Genomic DNA, 12,892 nt, shown 5'->3' with positions numbered 1-12,892 from the left:
ACATTAGCAAATTATAGACAAGAAAACATCCTAGTGGGATGATGGAGGAGCTCTGAGCTCAAGCTTCAGCGGAGGTCCGGGCAGGCGCTAGGAGAAAAATAAATCCGACCCCGCTCGAACTTTCTGCTTGGCAGTACAAATTTTGTATATTCCCCAACCGTCATGTTTGCGCGAGTCTTTAACGCCACCAGAAAAGTCCTCAGTCGCTCGCCGTCGGTACAGAGCAGGGTAGAAGACACAAGAGAAACCACACCACGAAGTTACGAGCACGAGCCTGAGCCAAAGGTCGGGATGGTCACAACGCGAAGAGGAAGGGAGACGAGCACTCCAGTGAAGAATGCACCGCGAAGGTCCACCAGAAAAGGAACAGGAAAGCGACAATTGGATGTGGATGAGACACCTACGTCTAGTAAGAGGAGGAGACACTTGGTAGAGAATGAGGACGAGGCTCCAAAAGAGGCAGAAGATGCCCAGGTGCAGGATGACGAGCCTGTGGAAGAGCCGGATAACCAGGTCTTTGATACGATTGCGGTTGCCGTTCCAATAAGAGCAAAAGAAAATAGTGATAGCCCGAATGACGAGGCGGAGACACCGACCAGCCATCGGGCAAGTCCAAAGATCACTGTGGAATCCAGGTCTGTGGATGCGGCTCCAGAAGCGACGGAAGAGAATGAAGGCCCTTCGACTCCCAAGGACGCTGGTAAGGTCCAAGCGCGGACGTCAGCGGGTAGTAAAGAAAAGCGTGATAGGAACGCGACGAAACATACGTCGCGTGACTCGCTCCCTCTAGAGCCTAAAAGGTCTGAACCCAAATATCCCGATGAGGTTCCTTCATCGACCTGGGAGAGCGACGAGGCCTCCATCACCATGCAAGATTCCGCCCCTGCCCCCGAACCTGAGTCGCGGAAGACACATATGCGATTTGGTAGCGAAGAGCCAACAGACAGTCCAGATGCTGTTAAGATGAATAAGCAAGGCCACGCCCGATATGAAGCTTTCGAAGCCCTGCAGGCGGACGCGTTGATGGAAGGCGAGGACGATGCCAGTGGAAGCGATTCCGATGAAGCGCCCGAGATGGTCACCACCGCTACTGCAGCTTCAAAGGCAATAGCCACTGAGAAGGAAGCTGCCCGCGCTCACAGAGCCCAGCAAGAAAAGGAACAACTAAAGAGACAGCAGCGCGCACAGCGGATCGCAGAGGAGCAAGCAGAGAAGCGAAAGCGAGAAGAGAAGGAAGCGAGAAGACTCCAGAAGACCCAAGCCAAGCCGCAACGCGTCGCATCTCCTCTGTCGACATCCCTAGACGTCGACATCAACAACCTCCCCGCCCTCCTCCCGGACTCCATCCTCGAAGCCGCGGGCGACAAGCGTCCACCCACCCCGCCTCCCGTACGTCAGGGAAAGACTGCCGAAGAAATACGGCAAGAGAAGTTGAACCGGCACATTAAGTTCCTGGAGCGCGGCGAGAAACCTATCAAGGATGTGAAGAAGGGATCAGTCAATGTCTCTGTGTTGGCCCAGCAGAATTTGGCGTTGGCACCGAAAGTAAACCAGAATACGAAGAATATCCGGGAGCATTGGTTGAAGGGGAGGCGGGCGGAGAAAAGGGATAAGAAGGGGAGGCCGAAGGTAGAGAATACGAGGATGGAGAGAAAGACGATCAGTCGTGGCTTCTTGAGGGACGAGGATTAGCAGGCAGTGTAATAGACACGCCTGTGCATGACCTATATGTCGGGGATGGCTATAGGGAGCCGGCCGCGTACTGCGACGTGCTACATTGTATTGTAGTGGCGATACCTTTGGCACTCCGGATCCCTCGACGGCGGCATATCAACACTGAATCAAAGCATTGCCTTAGTCAAATCATGCACCGTCCTATGGGGTTTCATCCCTCAACAATCGTGATCCAATCGTGATCAAACCCAGCGTTTTTCTACCAAACCGCCCCTCTATCAAGCCATACCTCTCGTGCAGAACGAAGCTTGACCAGCAGCTTCTCTCGAGGTCTCTATTCCATTCACGCCCACGCTACCTCCGTCCCGGCCTCTTCGGCTTCGCAAATCCCTTCTTCTCCTCCTTCTCCTCCGCCCTAAACTCATCCGCAATAACCTGCTCCGTAACCTCCCCCGGATTCGTAGCCTCGATCCTCTTCGCCACCTTCAACCCACCTTCATTCTGCGCAAGCGTAATCACATTACTCCGACTCGCTGCATACAGCATCCTCTCCCTAATCTTCGCCGCGCTCGGACACGTGCTAATAAAAACAATACTCGACTCCGCATCGCTATGCCGGTAGAACGAGAACCGCGGCTCCGTCGCATCGATCGCGGAGGCCAGCTCGGACAGCGAGACTTGAGAAGAGGAAACAAGCTGCAGCGTCTCGGTCGGCACGTCCATGCGCAGCTGGACCAGATTGTCGCTACCGCCTTCGCCGAGCGTTTTCAACGCAGACGAAATGTCCGCGTCCGCGCGTATGGCGAGCCGCCCGCCCTGCACGAGGCTCTGGCCCTGCGTGCCGCGCGACTCCAGCGCCTCGGCCTCCTTGATGTCCTTCAGACTCTGCTCCTCCTCCGTGAGCGGGTTCTCGCTCTCGGTGTGCTGGACGTGCTTCTCCCACCCGCCCTCGGTCAGCTCGGCCGCCTCCGTGCAGAAGATGCTCTCCGCGAAGTGATCGGCGCCCAGCTCGCGCACCAGCGTCAGGCGTGTGCTAGCGAACAGCATTTTCTGGCGCACCGGCGCGGCATTCGGGACGTATGTGACTGCGACGAGGGATTTGTCGGGGGAGGCGACGCTGTCAGCGCGCCGGAGCAGGATGTATAGGGCTTCGGTGGGTTTTATGTGGGGGGTTAGGTTTGCGAGGTCGGCGAGGAAGGTTGGGGAGGACGAGGGGATGGTGGGGCCCCGGACGATGGTTTCGTTGGATATTGTGGCGACGAGGCCGCGCTGGGAGGAGGAGGTTAGGAGGGTATCGAGGGCGGTGCGCAGTTCTTGGGATGCTGGGGGCGGAGGTTAGGTATGCGGAGGAGGCGGACTGGGAGATGATTACCAGAGATGCCTGATTGCATGTTTGCGACTTCAGATAGTGAGGTCGAATCAGGCTGGAGAAACTTATGGAAAGGGAAGGCTTCGACGAGATGCAATTGTGCTGTAGTGGTGGGCGTTAAGAAGTCGAAGCTGTGTTTATGATGGGTGGTGGTGGGGCGGGGCAGGTGGGATGAAGCAGCCTTGGCGATGGATCGCTCCTCTAATTGGATGCTGTCTACCACTCCTGAATGTCCATGAGAGTGCTTTTAAAAAACGGTGCGTATATACAACGGAATCAACAACGATGCTGGATGCGGCCCAAATCGATCTGCGCCGCGGATATCATCCCTAAACCCTTATTAATCTCCACGCCGGGTTACTCCTCGTAGTTTCCACCAGGCAGCATTTCTCTGCCCTTTTCTAGCACGCCTTTCAGGTATTCGTAGACAGTGAAGGTGACGGCTTGGCCCGGGGCGACACGCATGATGCGAGGCGTGATACCCTTGTAGAAACTTCGGCTTCCTTCCTGCTTCCACATGTCCCTGTTCCTAGGATCAGCATGTGTCGCCTTCGAGTACGAGAGATAATGTAAGTGCTTACTTCGAGATATTGAGGATCCTTTGAATAGCAGTCTGACCCGGCTCCGCGGGCGTTTTCTGCAGCCTCGTCTTGATTGTATCAATCGGCGCATTACTCAAGGGGCCCATAGCACCAGACACCAGGCCAATAAACATGGTCTCATAGCCGGGCAAGTCTGTTTGCCCATGGTATTTCTGGAGTGCTGCTCTGAACTCCGAGTACGCGGTGAAGTTTACTGCTTGATTTGACCCTTGCCGAAGTGCTGTCAAGGATACGCCACGGTATAGAGCGCCCACTCCTTCTTCGCGGACAACTGTATAGAGAGCATGCGCAGCGTTGCGGTACTTGGGGATGTCGAGGGGATCCGCCATTGAGTGGTGTTGGGCTTGTAGTCGGATCTTGACCACTTCCATGGGAGTGACGACGGCGACGGCTTCGGTAACACCAGCGGCGAGACCGGCTGAAATGTTATTAGTATATGTTGACCAAAACTTCGATGAAATGAAAGCTGGGGACCAGAACTAGTGAATCTTACAAGATGCCTAGAGAGATGTTCAAAGCAAGGTTCCGACAGCAGAAGAAATTATAACTCACCCAAGAAAGTAGACTGCCCAGTAACATTGCCTTTAGTGTCCGCTAATAGTTGCTTGTACCATTCGTAGCTCGTAAATCGTATCGCCATTTTCGGTACGATGCCTGTAAGAACTGCGCCGAGGCCTTTGTAAAGACCCAACGGAGTTTCCCGTTTCACGATCTCAGCTCCAGTTTGGAGAAACCCGCGTCGTTTAACCTGGAACCAATGCTGTCAGCTATGTACGCTCTGGGTGGCTGAGGCGGAGATGCGTCGGAAGCGTTGTGGGAGGAGACCTACTCCTGGTGCACGGGCTCGTCTGGACAGCTGCATTCGAACTTTTATGGTATCTAAACGCAGTGTGAGCTCTATTCAATCTGGATTGAACTCCCGCATGGAGATGCGCTTACCGAGAGGATGGCACGCGAGCGCTTCCATCATACCGGCACCTCCACCAGCTGCGCAAGTAATGTTAGCATTGGGTAACCCGAGCTCGTAGAGCTTCTAATCCAGCTACTTGAAGCATACCAATCAAGTTGGTGGCGGCGGAAGCGGGCGGCTTGCCGCCTGGTCCCTGTGTTGACTTCGCAGACATGATGTGTGGTTGTGAGCTACGCGCTCAGGAAGAGCAGCGTAAAAGCGAAGGTCGAACGGAGCTGTGGAGCTCGAACGTGGGGATCTGGGACAGTAATAATGACGCGGCGTGGGTGTGCTCCTCCGAGCTCTTCCCCGGTTCTGGAGCTATGGCTAGCTATGAAATTCCTCGGCTTTGAAATATGAACAAAGAAACCGCCCCAGATGCAATGGGAAAGCAGCACGAGGCAGACGAAAGCAGAGACAAAAGCGAAAGAGAGACGACCAAAAATCGAGAGCAAGGAAATCATGTCAGTCATATTCTTTTAGCTGCCAGCCATCCGCGGGTGCGAGGACATGATTGCTCCGCCCGAGCCTCGGCCCTGCGTGAGCCCAGACTCGATGCTTGGACAGGAAGAGCGCGCGTTCGTCCCGCATCGTGCATTTCGGCGTATCGGTGATGCTTGGCGGGCAGAAAGGCGAACTATACCCCAGATCCGCGCGGTGGACGAGCGGAAGTTGAAGATTTCGGCCTGAGATCGGCAGCTCAGGAATTGTTTTCCGAGCTGGTTGGTCAGGCCAGGTATTTCTTGCCCATCGCAGACGCTTCGAGAATTCGCATTGTCAAACTTTGACCGAATCCTGGGCGGTGACATCGTGTGACGACTGCTCTCACGAGCTCATGTGAATCATGGCTCGTGGTGAAAGCTCGGCTTGTGAAAGATGACGTTGCCGGCAAAGAGCCGCACTTCGATGCGGGGCACTCCGAGATCGTCCGATGACGCACGTGCACGAATATTATTCGGAGCCTTGAAAGTGGCGTGTGAACCATCGCCCGGACAAAGCTTTCGAGAGCCGCAATATCAATCCCTGGATAAACGTGGCGGCACGGGCGAGTGTCTCAGGCTAGTGTATCGCCAACCAAACGGAAACTCCCCCAGAGAACGTTTCGAAGGCACACTTCTGGCTGCATTTATTAGCCCTCAGACAGACCGTCAGATCATCTTCGCTATAATGTAAAGCCACTCCCCAGCACAAAGTATGCCAGGGATCAGCAAGAATCCGCAGTTTGGTCCATGACTCCAGCATAGGTAATAAAGAGAACTCACATGCGAAAAGCCTCACTGACTGGAATACAGGGGTTGGAAAGTCTTCAACAAATTGGATTAAAGCCGTATCCTGGTATCAATACAAGAATCGAATAATCGGTAACGCTCACAACTCCAATGGCGAATCGCCCCATTCGTCGTCTTCGCCATCCCTATCCTGCTGAGGCTCCTTCACAAGCTCCGTCTGCGTAGGTGCTTCAGCCATGAACCCGATCTCGCCTAGCATAAAACGACCGAGATAAAGGATTGCGTCGAGAATTTCTTCTCCTGTTGGGATGATGTTCTCTTTCGGCAGCAGGAAGCCGTAGCTTCCCGTGTCCCGTAGTTTGATCTGGAAAGCATGTTTGACTCTGAGTTCGTGATAGAACCAATCGAGAGCACTGCCTCCACTCGACTCGATGCGGGGGAGAATGACCTTGTCTTTCTTATCCTTCGCATTCTTCGACAAGGCGACATTTCCTTCGCAGGCTGAAGTAACCTTGTACATGTGTCCCTTTCGCGATATTCGGATTGCCTTGGCCAAACCGAGCGCAAGTTCCTCGAGGTCCTCAATGGTGGGGGGCTCATCATGGCACGAGTAGGCATATGGGTACAGAACCTGTTGGGAGTAGCTGTGGAGGTCTAAGAAACCAACAAATTCGACGTGGTTGTTCAGGGTTTCGTTCTTGGCCCATTCGGCGAAGCGCTGGGCTTCAACGCCGTCGAAAGGTGCATCACCGGCAAAGGACTCGCTGCAAGGATTTGTCGGCTTTATATCGCCGTTCCATCTGAACGGATAACTGCGGTCGAGGTCTACGCCATGACAGAAACGGAGGCTTGTCGGCTGCCGATTCTTCCTCCACAAGCGGTCTGTCTCCCAGGAGTAGACATATCCGTCAGGGTTGAGGGTTGGAACGAAGACAAAGTCAAATTGCTCAAGCAGTTTAGTGATCTGGCGGTCTTTGCCGTATCCATTGATCAGACTCCAGGCGACGTAATTGACAGTGCTAGTAGAAATCCATTCGCGAGCATGAGCCCCTCCGGTAACGAGAACCGTCTTACGAGGAGATGAAGCCTGGTCGTTGTTGGTGGGGTGAACGCCTACACGCAAAGCTGGAATGTCGCGGCCCTCGTAGCTGATGCCCACGGTGATTCGACGAACGTGTGTAGTAAACATGGAGGCCATGAGGCTCATCCACGGGTTAATGACGGATAAGGGTTGGTAGTCCTTGAAGAAGGGGTGTCCTTTAGCGGAATGGTGGCGCCCGGGCTTGAGATTCGGAGAATATGAGCGGTCGCCGTCGTGTGGCTGCGTGGCAGAAGGCGAGGGGTATGAATCGAAAATAGCTTGAGCAAGGTCCAGGTCCTGCATCAGGGGGACGTGGGCTTTCTGGAGCGACGGCGGCAGAAGACCGAGCAGCGAAGGAACCTATCTCTCGCGTAAGACGAGAGCTGGATAGCTAACAAACGTGCTTGGACTCACCACATCCTTTGCTATTCTTATGTCGACCCAGTCTTCGTTGAACTCCCACACGTCGAGGAAGAGGATATCGGAAGCTTCCGCAAGGGCCGACGCCTCCTCCGCATTGCTGATGTTGAAGCGCAGCACCATGTCCTCGCCATACCGCGCGAGCAGATTGCGGTCGGGCGTGTCACCCGTTGCCTCAGTGCCGTCGCTACCGGCACCCACGCTCCTGTGCCTGTCTGGGAGCCGCCATATCCTCCTAATTATGGCATCTGACAATCTACGCCAGGGCCGCGGTGTGTTGTGGGTCGTGGCGGCGGTACTGAGATCGCGGTGGTACCGTGTGGACTCGTGCGGGGCGGCAGCGATGAGCGAGGGACAGAGGAGCAGCAGGCTCAGAACGGCGAATGTTGGCTGGCGCATAGCGAGAATGTAAGGCTACAAAGGGCGCTTAAAAGAATCTGGGGAATAATGGGGCCAGCGACCATGGGTGGAAGTGCTGTGGTCGTGTGCACCGCGACAATGAAGGCGCAATTGGTGGATGCCTGAGGGCAGCTGCGGATGACATAAGGGCCCCAGCACCGACCAGTTGGCTCGGCCATCTGGACGGCGCATACGGGTGCCAGATGCGCCGCGGCCCTTTTGACAGCCCTGACACTCTCCGCAGCCGTTGCTGGCACTTCACATTCACTTGCTGCTAGCATTGACGTGACAGAGTCGCGTTGTCGAGCCTTCACTCTCCCCAGCCTCTGCCCCGGCCAACCACTGCAGTAGAGCGAAGAGACCCTGGCAGACCTCAGCCTTACGACCAGCGCACATCCGACCCCATCCTGACCTCCTCCGCCATCTCCACCCCCGACTGTGCCATGTCCCGCGCTGTACGACGCACAGCTGCATAGATGAGCTGCTAGTCCACGCGAGCGCAATGCCTCTGCGGCCCCTCCGTCCTAATCGCAGCGAAAAAGACCTCCACCGCCGCAGCACCCTCGACCCGGCCGGGCTCTTCAAGCTCGGCGACAAGTCGCGGCTGAACAAGTCGGCCGAGCATCTGGCGGGCCACCATCTTGCTGTGTCTGAGGATGGCGCCCGGGCAGACCACGACGGCCCTCCGCCCTCCCCGCCCGTGCAGGAGCACACGCCCAATACGCGCCGCTTCAGTCTGATGAGGTTCCGGAATGCCTCCGAATCGCAGCTGTCGGTGAAGGCGAAAGAGCAGGCCGCCGAAGACGCACCGCCGGTGCCAGCCGTGCCCGCTGCCGCAGGTAGTATGCCGCTCCCCACGAGCGTACCTAATTGCGATCAGCACTGACGTACCTTACCACAGCGCCCGCAATCATCACCACCGCGCCCACAATGGTCGAGCAGGGCGAACAGGACGAGGCCGCGCCGAAGAAGAGAGGGAGGTTGCAGCAATTTAGCCTGCGAAGACGCTCGTTTGATCCGGGGTCAGCCGAGCGGCCGAGCATCCTGCGCAAGTCGATGGACAAGAAGAGCAGCGCGGATATCAAGAGGGGCCCGTTTGGCTTCATGCGGAGCCAGAACAATCTGGTCGAGGACCCGTCGCGACTGTCGACGAGCCAGCGCCCGGACACGCTTACCGAATCCCCCCACGAATCCGCGGAAGCCACCTCCACGCTGTCCCTTCCCGTTCCTAGGGCGTCCGAATCGTCACGCTCCGATGGCAGCTCTGGTGGCCATGTCTCCTTCGAGCACACTCCAAGACCGCGGCCGACTTCGAAGACGAGCTCCGGGCGATTCGGGTTTGGCCGGCGGAAGCAGCGCGCATCCTTATTCCCTCTTCCTATGAAGATTTCTCCTCCCGAATTTCCTGATACTGCGCCAGCGACCCCACGGGCTTCCACCAGCGGTGTGAGCAGCGGCTCCGCCCATCACTCTCCTGGTGGAGAGAGTCCCCCGTTGACCGCATTCAACCACTCGCGCCTGCACGACGTTGAGAATGGGGCGAAGACGCCACCCATGCCTTCGCCTTCGCAAGTGGCCTTGACCGCTGCCTCTCTGAATCTTACCTCACCCAGCGCAGGGTCTCTCCTTCGGAACGATTCCACCAAGTCTGTGCGCTCCTCGCGCTCATCGCCGAATGCTGGAGCTCCAAGGCGTCTCGGATTACGGGGTCGGTCATCCACGATGGGTTCTCTGGGCGGCCGCTCCGACGACGCTCCGCCACCGACGCCACCGTATGCCACAAGCGGAAGGAACTCAACCTCGACAGCCGGAAGAAGTAGCCTGAGCAATCTATTTGGCTTGAGCTCTAGATTCCGTCAGAACTCCGAACCACATTCCCCTAGGCACGGCTCTCCCGCCCACGGCTTCGTAGGCTCGGGCTTGTCGTCTCACCAGAACTCGCTAAATATCAGCCGCGAAGCATTGGTCCTACCCCAACGCGAGGAAGGGGAGACACCGGGTCATTACCTCGAGCGAATGGAGGAGAACAACATCGAGAAGAGCGCTATCCCTAGCTACCTCACCAAGACCGACGACCCATTCATGCTCGCGGTGCTGCGGAGCTATATGCGAAGATTCGCTTTCTTTGGCGACCCAATAGACATGGCCATACGAAAGCTGCTCATGCAGGTCGAGCTACCAAAGGAGACACAACAGATTGATCGCGTCCTGCAAGGGTTCGCAGATCGATACCACGAATGCAACCCCGGCATTTACATTAATCCAGGTCCGCCTCTAGCCCCATCATCTATCTCCTGTATTTACTAACAACGTGTAGACAAGGCGTATTTCATCTCCTTCTCCATCGTGATTTTGCATACGGACGTTTTCAACAAAAACAACAAGCGAAAGATGCAGAGAGGCGACTACATCAAAAATTCGTCCTGCGATGGCGTCTCCGAAGACGTCCTAGGATGTATCTACGACAACATTGTATATACCCCCTTCATCCACATCGAGGATGAAGTCGATCTGAAAGCCATATCCTCCCGCCGAAGCAAGCGGGCAGCTGTTCTCAAAGGCCCAATAGCCGATCCGGCGAAGAAGGCGACCCGGGAACCAATAGATCCATATACTCTTATCTTCGAAGGCAAACTCGACGCCTTACGCCCGAACATTAGGGACGTGATGAACCTGGACGACCCATACAATTACCTCGGGACAGCCCCGACCCTTGACACCAGAAACCTTTGGAAATCGTTCTCAAGATATGGCATCATCCAGATCGTCTCTTCGCGGTCAAGGCCTGAAGCGTTCATGTCGCAAGATACCCAGGAGAATCCGCTGGAAACGTCGGTGGGCATTGTCGAAATGCCCGTGACTAAGGTTGGTGTCCTTTGGAGAAAGGATGCCAAACGGAAAAAAGCACGGTCGCCGTGGCAGGAGTGGGGCGCGGTTCTCACTCGCTCAGGCCTTTCCTTGTTCCGCAACTCCAGTTGGGCCAAGAATTTGATGCATCAGCACGACACTCATCAAAAACACGGAGAGTCGAGCCCAGTTGTCTTCCAGCCTCCCCTGCAAGACTTCAAACAAGATCACATTATCCCTATGGACGGAGCTGTAGCTCTGGTGGACAATACGTACAAAAAGCACAAGAACGCCTTTGTTATGTTTTCGAAGGCTGGTGAGGAGACCTTCCTGGCCGATAGCGAGAAAGACCTCAATGACTGGGTCAGCTTGCTGAACTATACGGCAGCCTTTGAGACCCTGGGCGTCAGACCGCGAGGGCTCTTAGGAGACCTGTACGAAGGCCAGAGGAATCGCGCAATCCGGCGGTTAGAATCCTCGCATTCAGCCAAGACCATATCCTCGCCGACTGGCGATGTCACTCACCGAAGCGGCGGGATTGACAAGGAATTTCAGCAGCAGATGAGGAAAGCTCGACGAGAGTTGATGCAACGACGGATTACTGAATCTGAAGATAGGCTTACCCACTCCATCAAGCAACTCGAGGCTCGCCTCAGAGACGCGAGGCATCTCCAGATTCTAGCGCCTATTCAACCAAAGACTAGAGATCTCGTTATCCATGCCGCGGGTCGATTAGCTGCGAAGTTGAAGTGGTCTCGCATCGAAATATGGCGCATGAAGTGCCATCGCGACATCCTCGCCCAAGTTTTGGAAGAAGAGAGACTTCCCACCACGGAGGGCCCCACCAAGGCTGAGCGCAGGGCATCATCTTCCCAGCCATCGCAGCCACAACTCACACCCCAGCAATCCACTAAGGCGTCGAAGTTGGGTTCACTCGCCCGTCTAAGCTCTAAAGGGAGTTCTATCACGGGCGGACACAAACCACCCCTATCCCCCGCTGCATCCTCTGCTCGGCCTGGGACAAAGTCGTCTCGTGACACTGATTTTGGTGAGGATGCCTATAAGACACCCCCGGAAACCTCTCGGCAGTCCAGCCCGAACCATCCATCAGCCCATTTCACCCTTCCTCCCCTTTCCCTAAGTCCTCGTTCCTCGATCCACCGAGCATCGATGACCAGCTCTACCGCGCAGTCTCCCAGGCTCTTTCCGCGCGATCACCGGCCTTCTGTGTCAATTGTCGATGATACAGCAGTAAGCTCGGACGGTGCCTCTGATGCAGGATCGCGATATGCTACGCCGCCCCCGATCGAAAGCGAGAAAGCAGAACAGAAGACGCCAGAAATGCCCGCCACCGACGGACTGCGTCTGGATGGTGAATCTGAATCGGATGTCGATCAACCTCCTGCTGCCTTCACGGGATCCCCTGAATCTCGCTCTAAGGTCAGACGAAGTCTACATAGAACATTGCGAGACTCGCATGGCAGCGGCTCTCACCGCCGGGGCCACAAAGCCAGAGACTCTGCTTCCACAGTCGTCAGTGATGATACCCAGGAAAGTGAAGGGCTCGCACGCACCCACGGCAGCTTTACGGTCCACGGCAAGAAAGCATCTGTCATCCAGTTCGGTCCTGATTGGCATAACACTCCTGCCGAGGAGAGATTGAAGATAAGAAAGCAAGCCCAAGAGACGATGCAAGAGGCCGGTTCGGCGGACGAGAAGGATGGTAGCATCATCAGTGACAGCACCACTACCATATTGGCCACACCTTCGACCAAAGAGCCTGACGACGGCACTCCGCGCCCGTCGTCATCCGAAACTCGAAAGCAACGCCACGTATCTTCCCAGACAATCACTCCGACCACCTATCGAAAATCCATCAATGGGCATGACACCGACTCAGACGCAGACTCTGAGATGAGTGAGATCGCAGAAGAATCACCTAAGGGGTCGCCCAGGAAGGAGCGTAGGTCGACCCACGGTGCGACGAGCGACGAGGAAGATTCAGGTGCCGAGCGTGTCAACGTCTCCGGGCCTAGGTCCCAGGCAGTGGAGGCATAACTTCAATTTTCTTTTGTACCTGCATTCCGAGGATTTTTGAAAATGATTCTAACTTGCTCTTCCGATATCTCCCCACTTGCATGGCATAGCGCGGCATGAGATGAGCTTGCCTTCACCTCGCTCGTCATACCTTCAATCTTACTTGACCCATCTTCCTCCCCCTTTTCTTGAACATATACTCATACCCCATATTCTTCATCGCACGAACAGCACGGCGCACGGCTGGCACTTTTGGCTTGGGATATCACGTAGGGCACTTTCTAT

At 55.7% G+C, this 12,892-nt stretch overlaps 5 protein-coding genes across 5 annotated transcripts; 2 read left to right on the top strand and 3 right to left on the bottom strand.

The window, feature by feature from the left end:
- The first annotated feature begins 158 nt into the window (after positions 1 to 158).
- BU26DRAFT_520042 (uncharacterized protein) lies at positions 159 to 1,868 on the top strand. The gene has a single exon (XM_033829211.1). The coding sequence runs from the start codon at positions 163 to 165 to the stop codon at positions 1,690 to 1,692; it is 1,530 nt and encodes a 509-aa protein (XP_033683347.1). The 5' UTR covers positions 159 to 162; the 3' UTR covers positions 1,693 to 1,868.
- On the bottom strand, positions 1,649 to 3,183 carry BU26DRAFT_485941 (twinfilin-1). The gene is made up of 2 exons (XM_033825901.1): positions 3,047 to 3,183; positions 1,649 to 2,996 (listed from the first exon to the last, which is right to left on the bottom strand). Exons 1-2 carry the CDS (start codon positions 3,063 to 3,065, stop codon positions 2,029 to 2,031), a joined length of 987 nt encoding a protein of 328 aa, XP_033683346.1. The 5' UTR covers positions 3,066 to 3,183; the 3' UTR covers positions 1,649 to 2,028.
- Positions 3,184 to 3,400: 217 nt separating this feature from the next.
- BU26DRAFT_506063 (mitochondrial uncoupling protein 2) lies at positions 3,401 to 4,769 on the bottom strand (the record flags this gene model as incomplete). The annotated part of the gene is made up of 6 exons (XM_033826886.1): positions 3,401 to 3,566; positions 3,625 to 4,063; positions 4,198 to 4,393; positions 4,475 to 4,524; positions 4,585 to 4,632; positions 4,703 to 4,769. The coding sequence occupies 6 exons, from the start codon at positions 4,767 to 4,769 to the stop codon at positions 3,401 to 3,403; spliced, it is 966 nt and encodes a 321-aa protein (XP_033683345.1).
- A 1,122-nt stretch (positions 4,770 to 5,891) lies between these two features.
- On the bottom strand, positions 5,892 to 7,828 carry BU26DRAFT_551664 (uncharacterized protein). Its single transcript, XM_033832116.1, has 2 exons — positions 7,319 to 7,828; positions 5,892 to 7,264 (listed from the first exon to the last, which is right to left on the bottom strand). The coding sequence occupies exons 1-2, from the start codon at positions 7,721 to 7,723 to the stop codon at positions 5,963 to 5,965; spliced, it is 1,707 nt and encodes a 568-aa protein (XP_033683344.1). The 5' UTR covers positions 7,724 to 7,828; the 3' UTR covers positions 5,892 to 5,962.
- A 287-nt stretch (positions 7,829 to 8,115) lies between these two features.
- On the top strand, positions 8,116 to 12,815 carry BU26DRAFT_331882 (uncharacterized protein). The gene is made up of 3 exons (XM_033822192.1): positions 8,116 to 8,562; positions 8,625 to 9,989; positions 10,041 to 12,815. Exons 1-3 carry the CDS (start codon positions 8,226 to 8,228, stop codon positions 12,626 to 12,628), a joined length of 4,290 nt encoding a protein of 1,429 aa, XP_033683343.1. The 5' UTR covers positions 8,116 to 8,225; the 3' UTR covers positions 12,629 to 12,815.
- The last annotated feature ends 77 nt before the right edge of the window (positions 12,816 to 12,892 follow it).

This window comes from Trematosphaeria pertusa (genome assembly GCF_010094035.1).
Source record: "Trematosphaeria pertusa strain CBS 122368 unplaced genomic scaffold BU26scaffold_8, whole genome shotgun sequence".
Classification (NCBI taxonomy): Eukaryota; Fungi; Ascomycota; class Dothideomycetes; order Pleosporales; family Trematosphaeriaceae; genus Trematosphaeria; species Trematosphaeria pertusa.
Note: the sequence above shows the minus strand (reverse complement) of the source record. Positions and strands in the feature narration are given on the sequence as shown.

Excerpts from the sequence above, each read along its gene's own strand:
- BU26DRAFT_520042 (XM_033829211.1), top strand. The coding sequence starts at position 163 with ATGTTTGCGCGAGTCTTTAACGCCACCAGAAAAGTCCTCAGTCGCTCG.
- BU26DRAFT_551664 (XM_033832116.1), bottom strand. The coding sequence starts at position 7,723 with ATGCGCCAGCCAACATTCGCCGTTCTGAGCCTGCTGCTCCTCTGTCCC. Across the intron at positions 7,265-7,318 it reads TAAGAATAGCAAAGGATGTG|GTTCCTTCGCTGCTCGGTCT; the intron begins GTGAGTCCAAGC and ends CGCGAGAGATAG.
- BU26DRAFT_331882 (XM_033822192.1), top strand. The coding sequence starts at position 8,226 with ATGCCTCTGCGGCCCCTCCGTCCTAATCGCAGCGAAAAAGACCTCCAC. Across the intron at positions 8,563-8,624 it reads AGCCGTGCCCGCTGCCGCAG|CGCCCGCAATCATCACCACC; the intron begins GTAGTATGCCGC and ends ACCTTACCACAG. Across the intron at positions 9,990-10,040 it reads CGGCATTTACATTAATCCAG|ACAAGGCGTATTTCATCTCC; the intron begins GTCCGCCTCTAG and ends AACAACGTGTAG.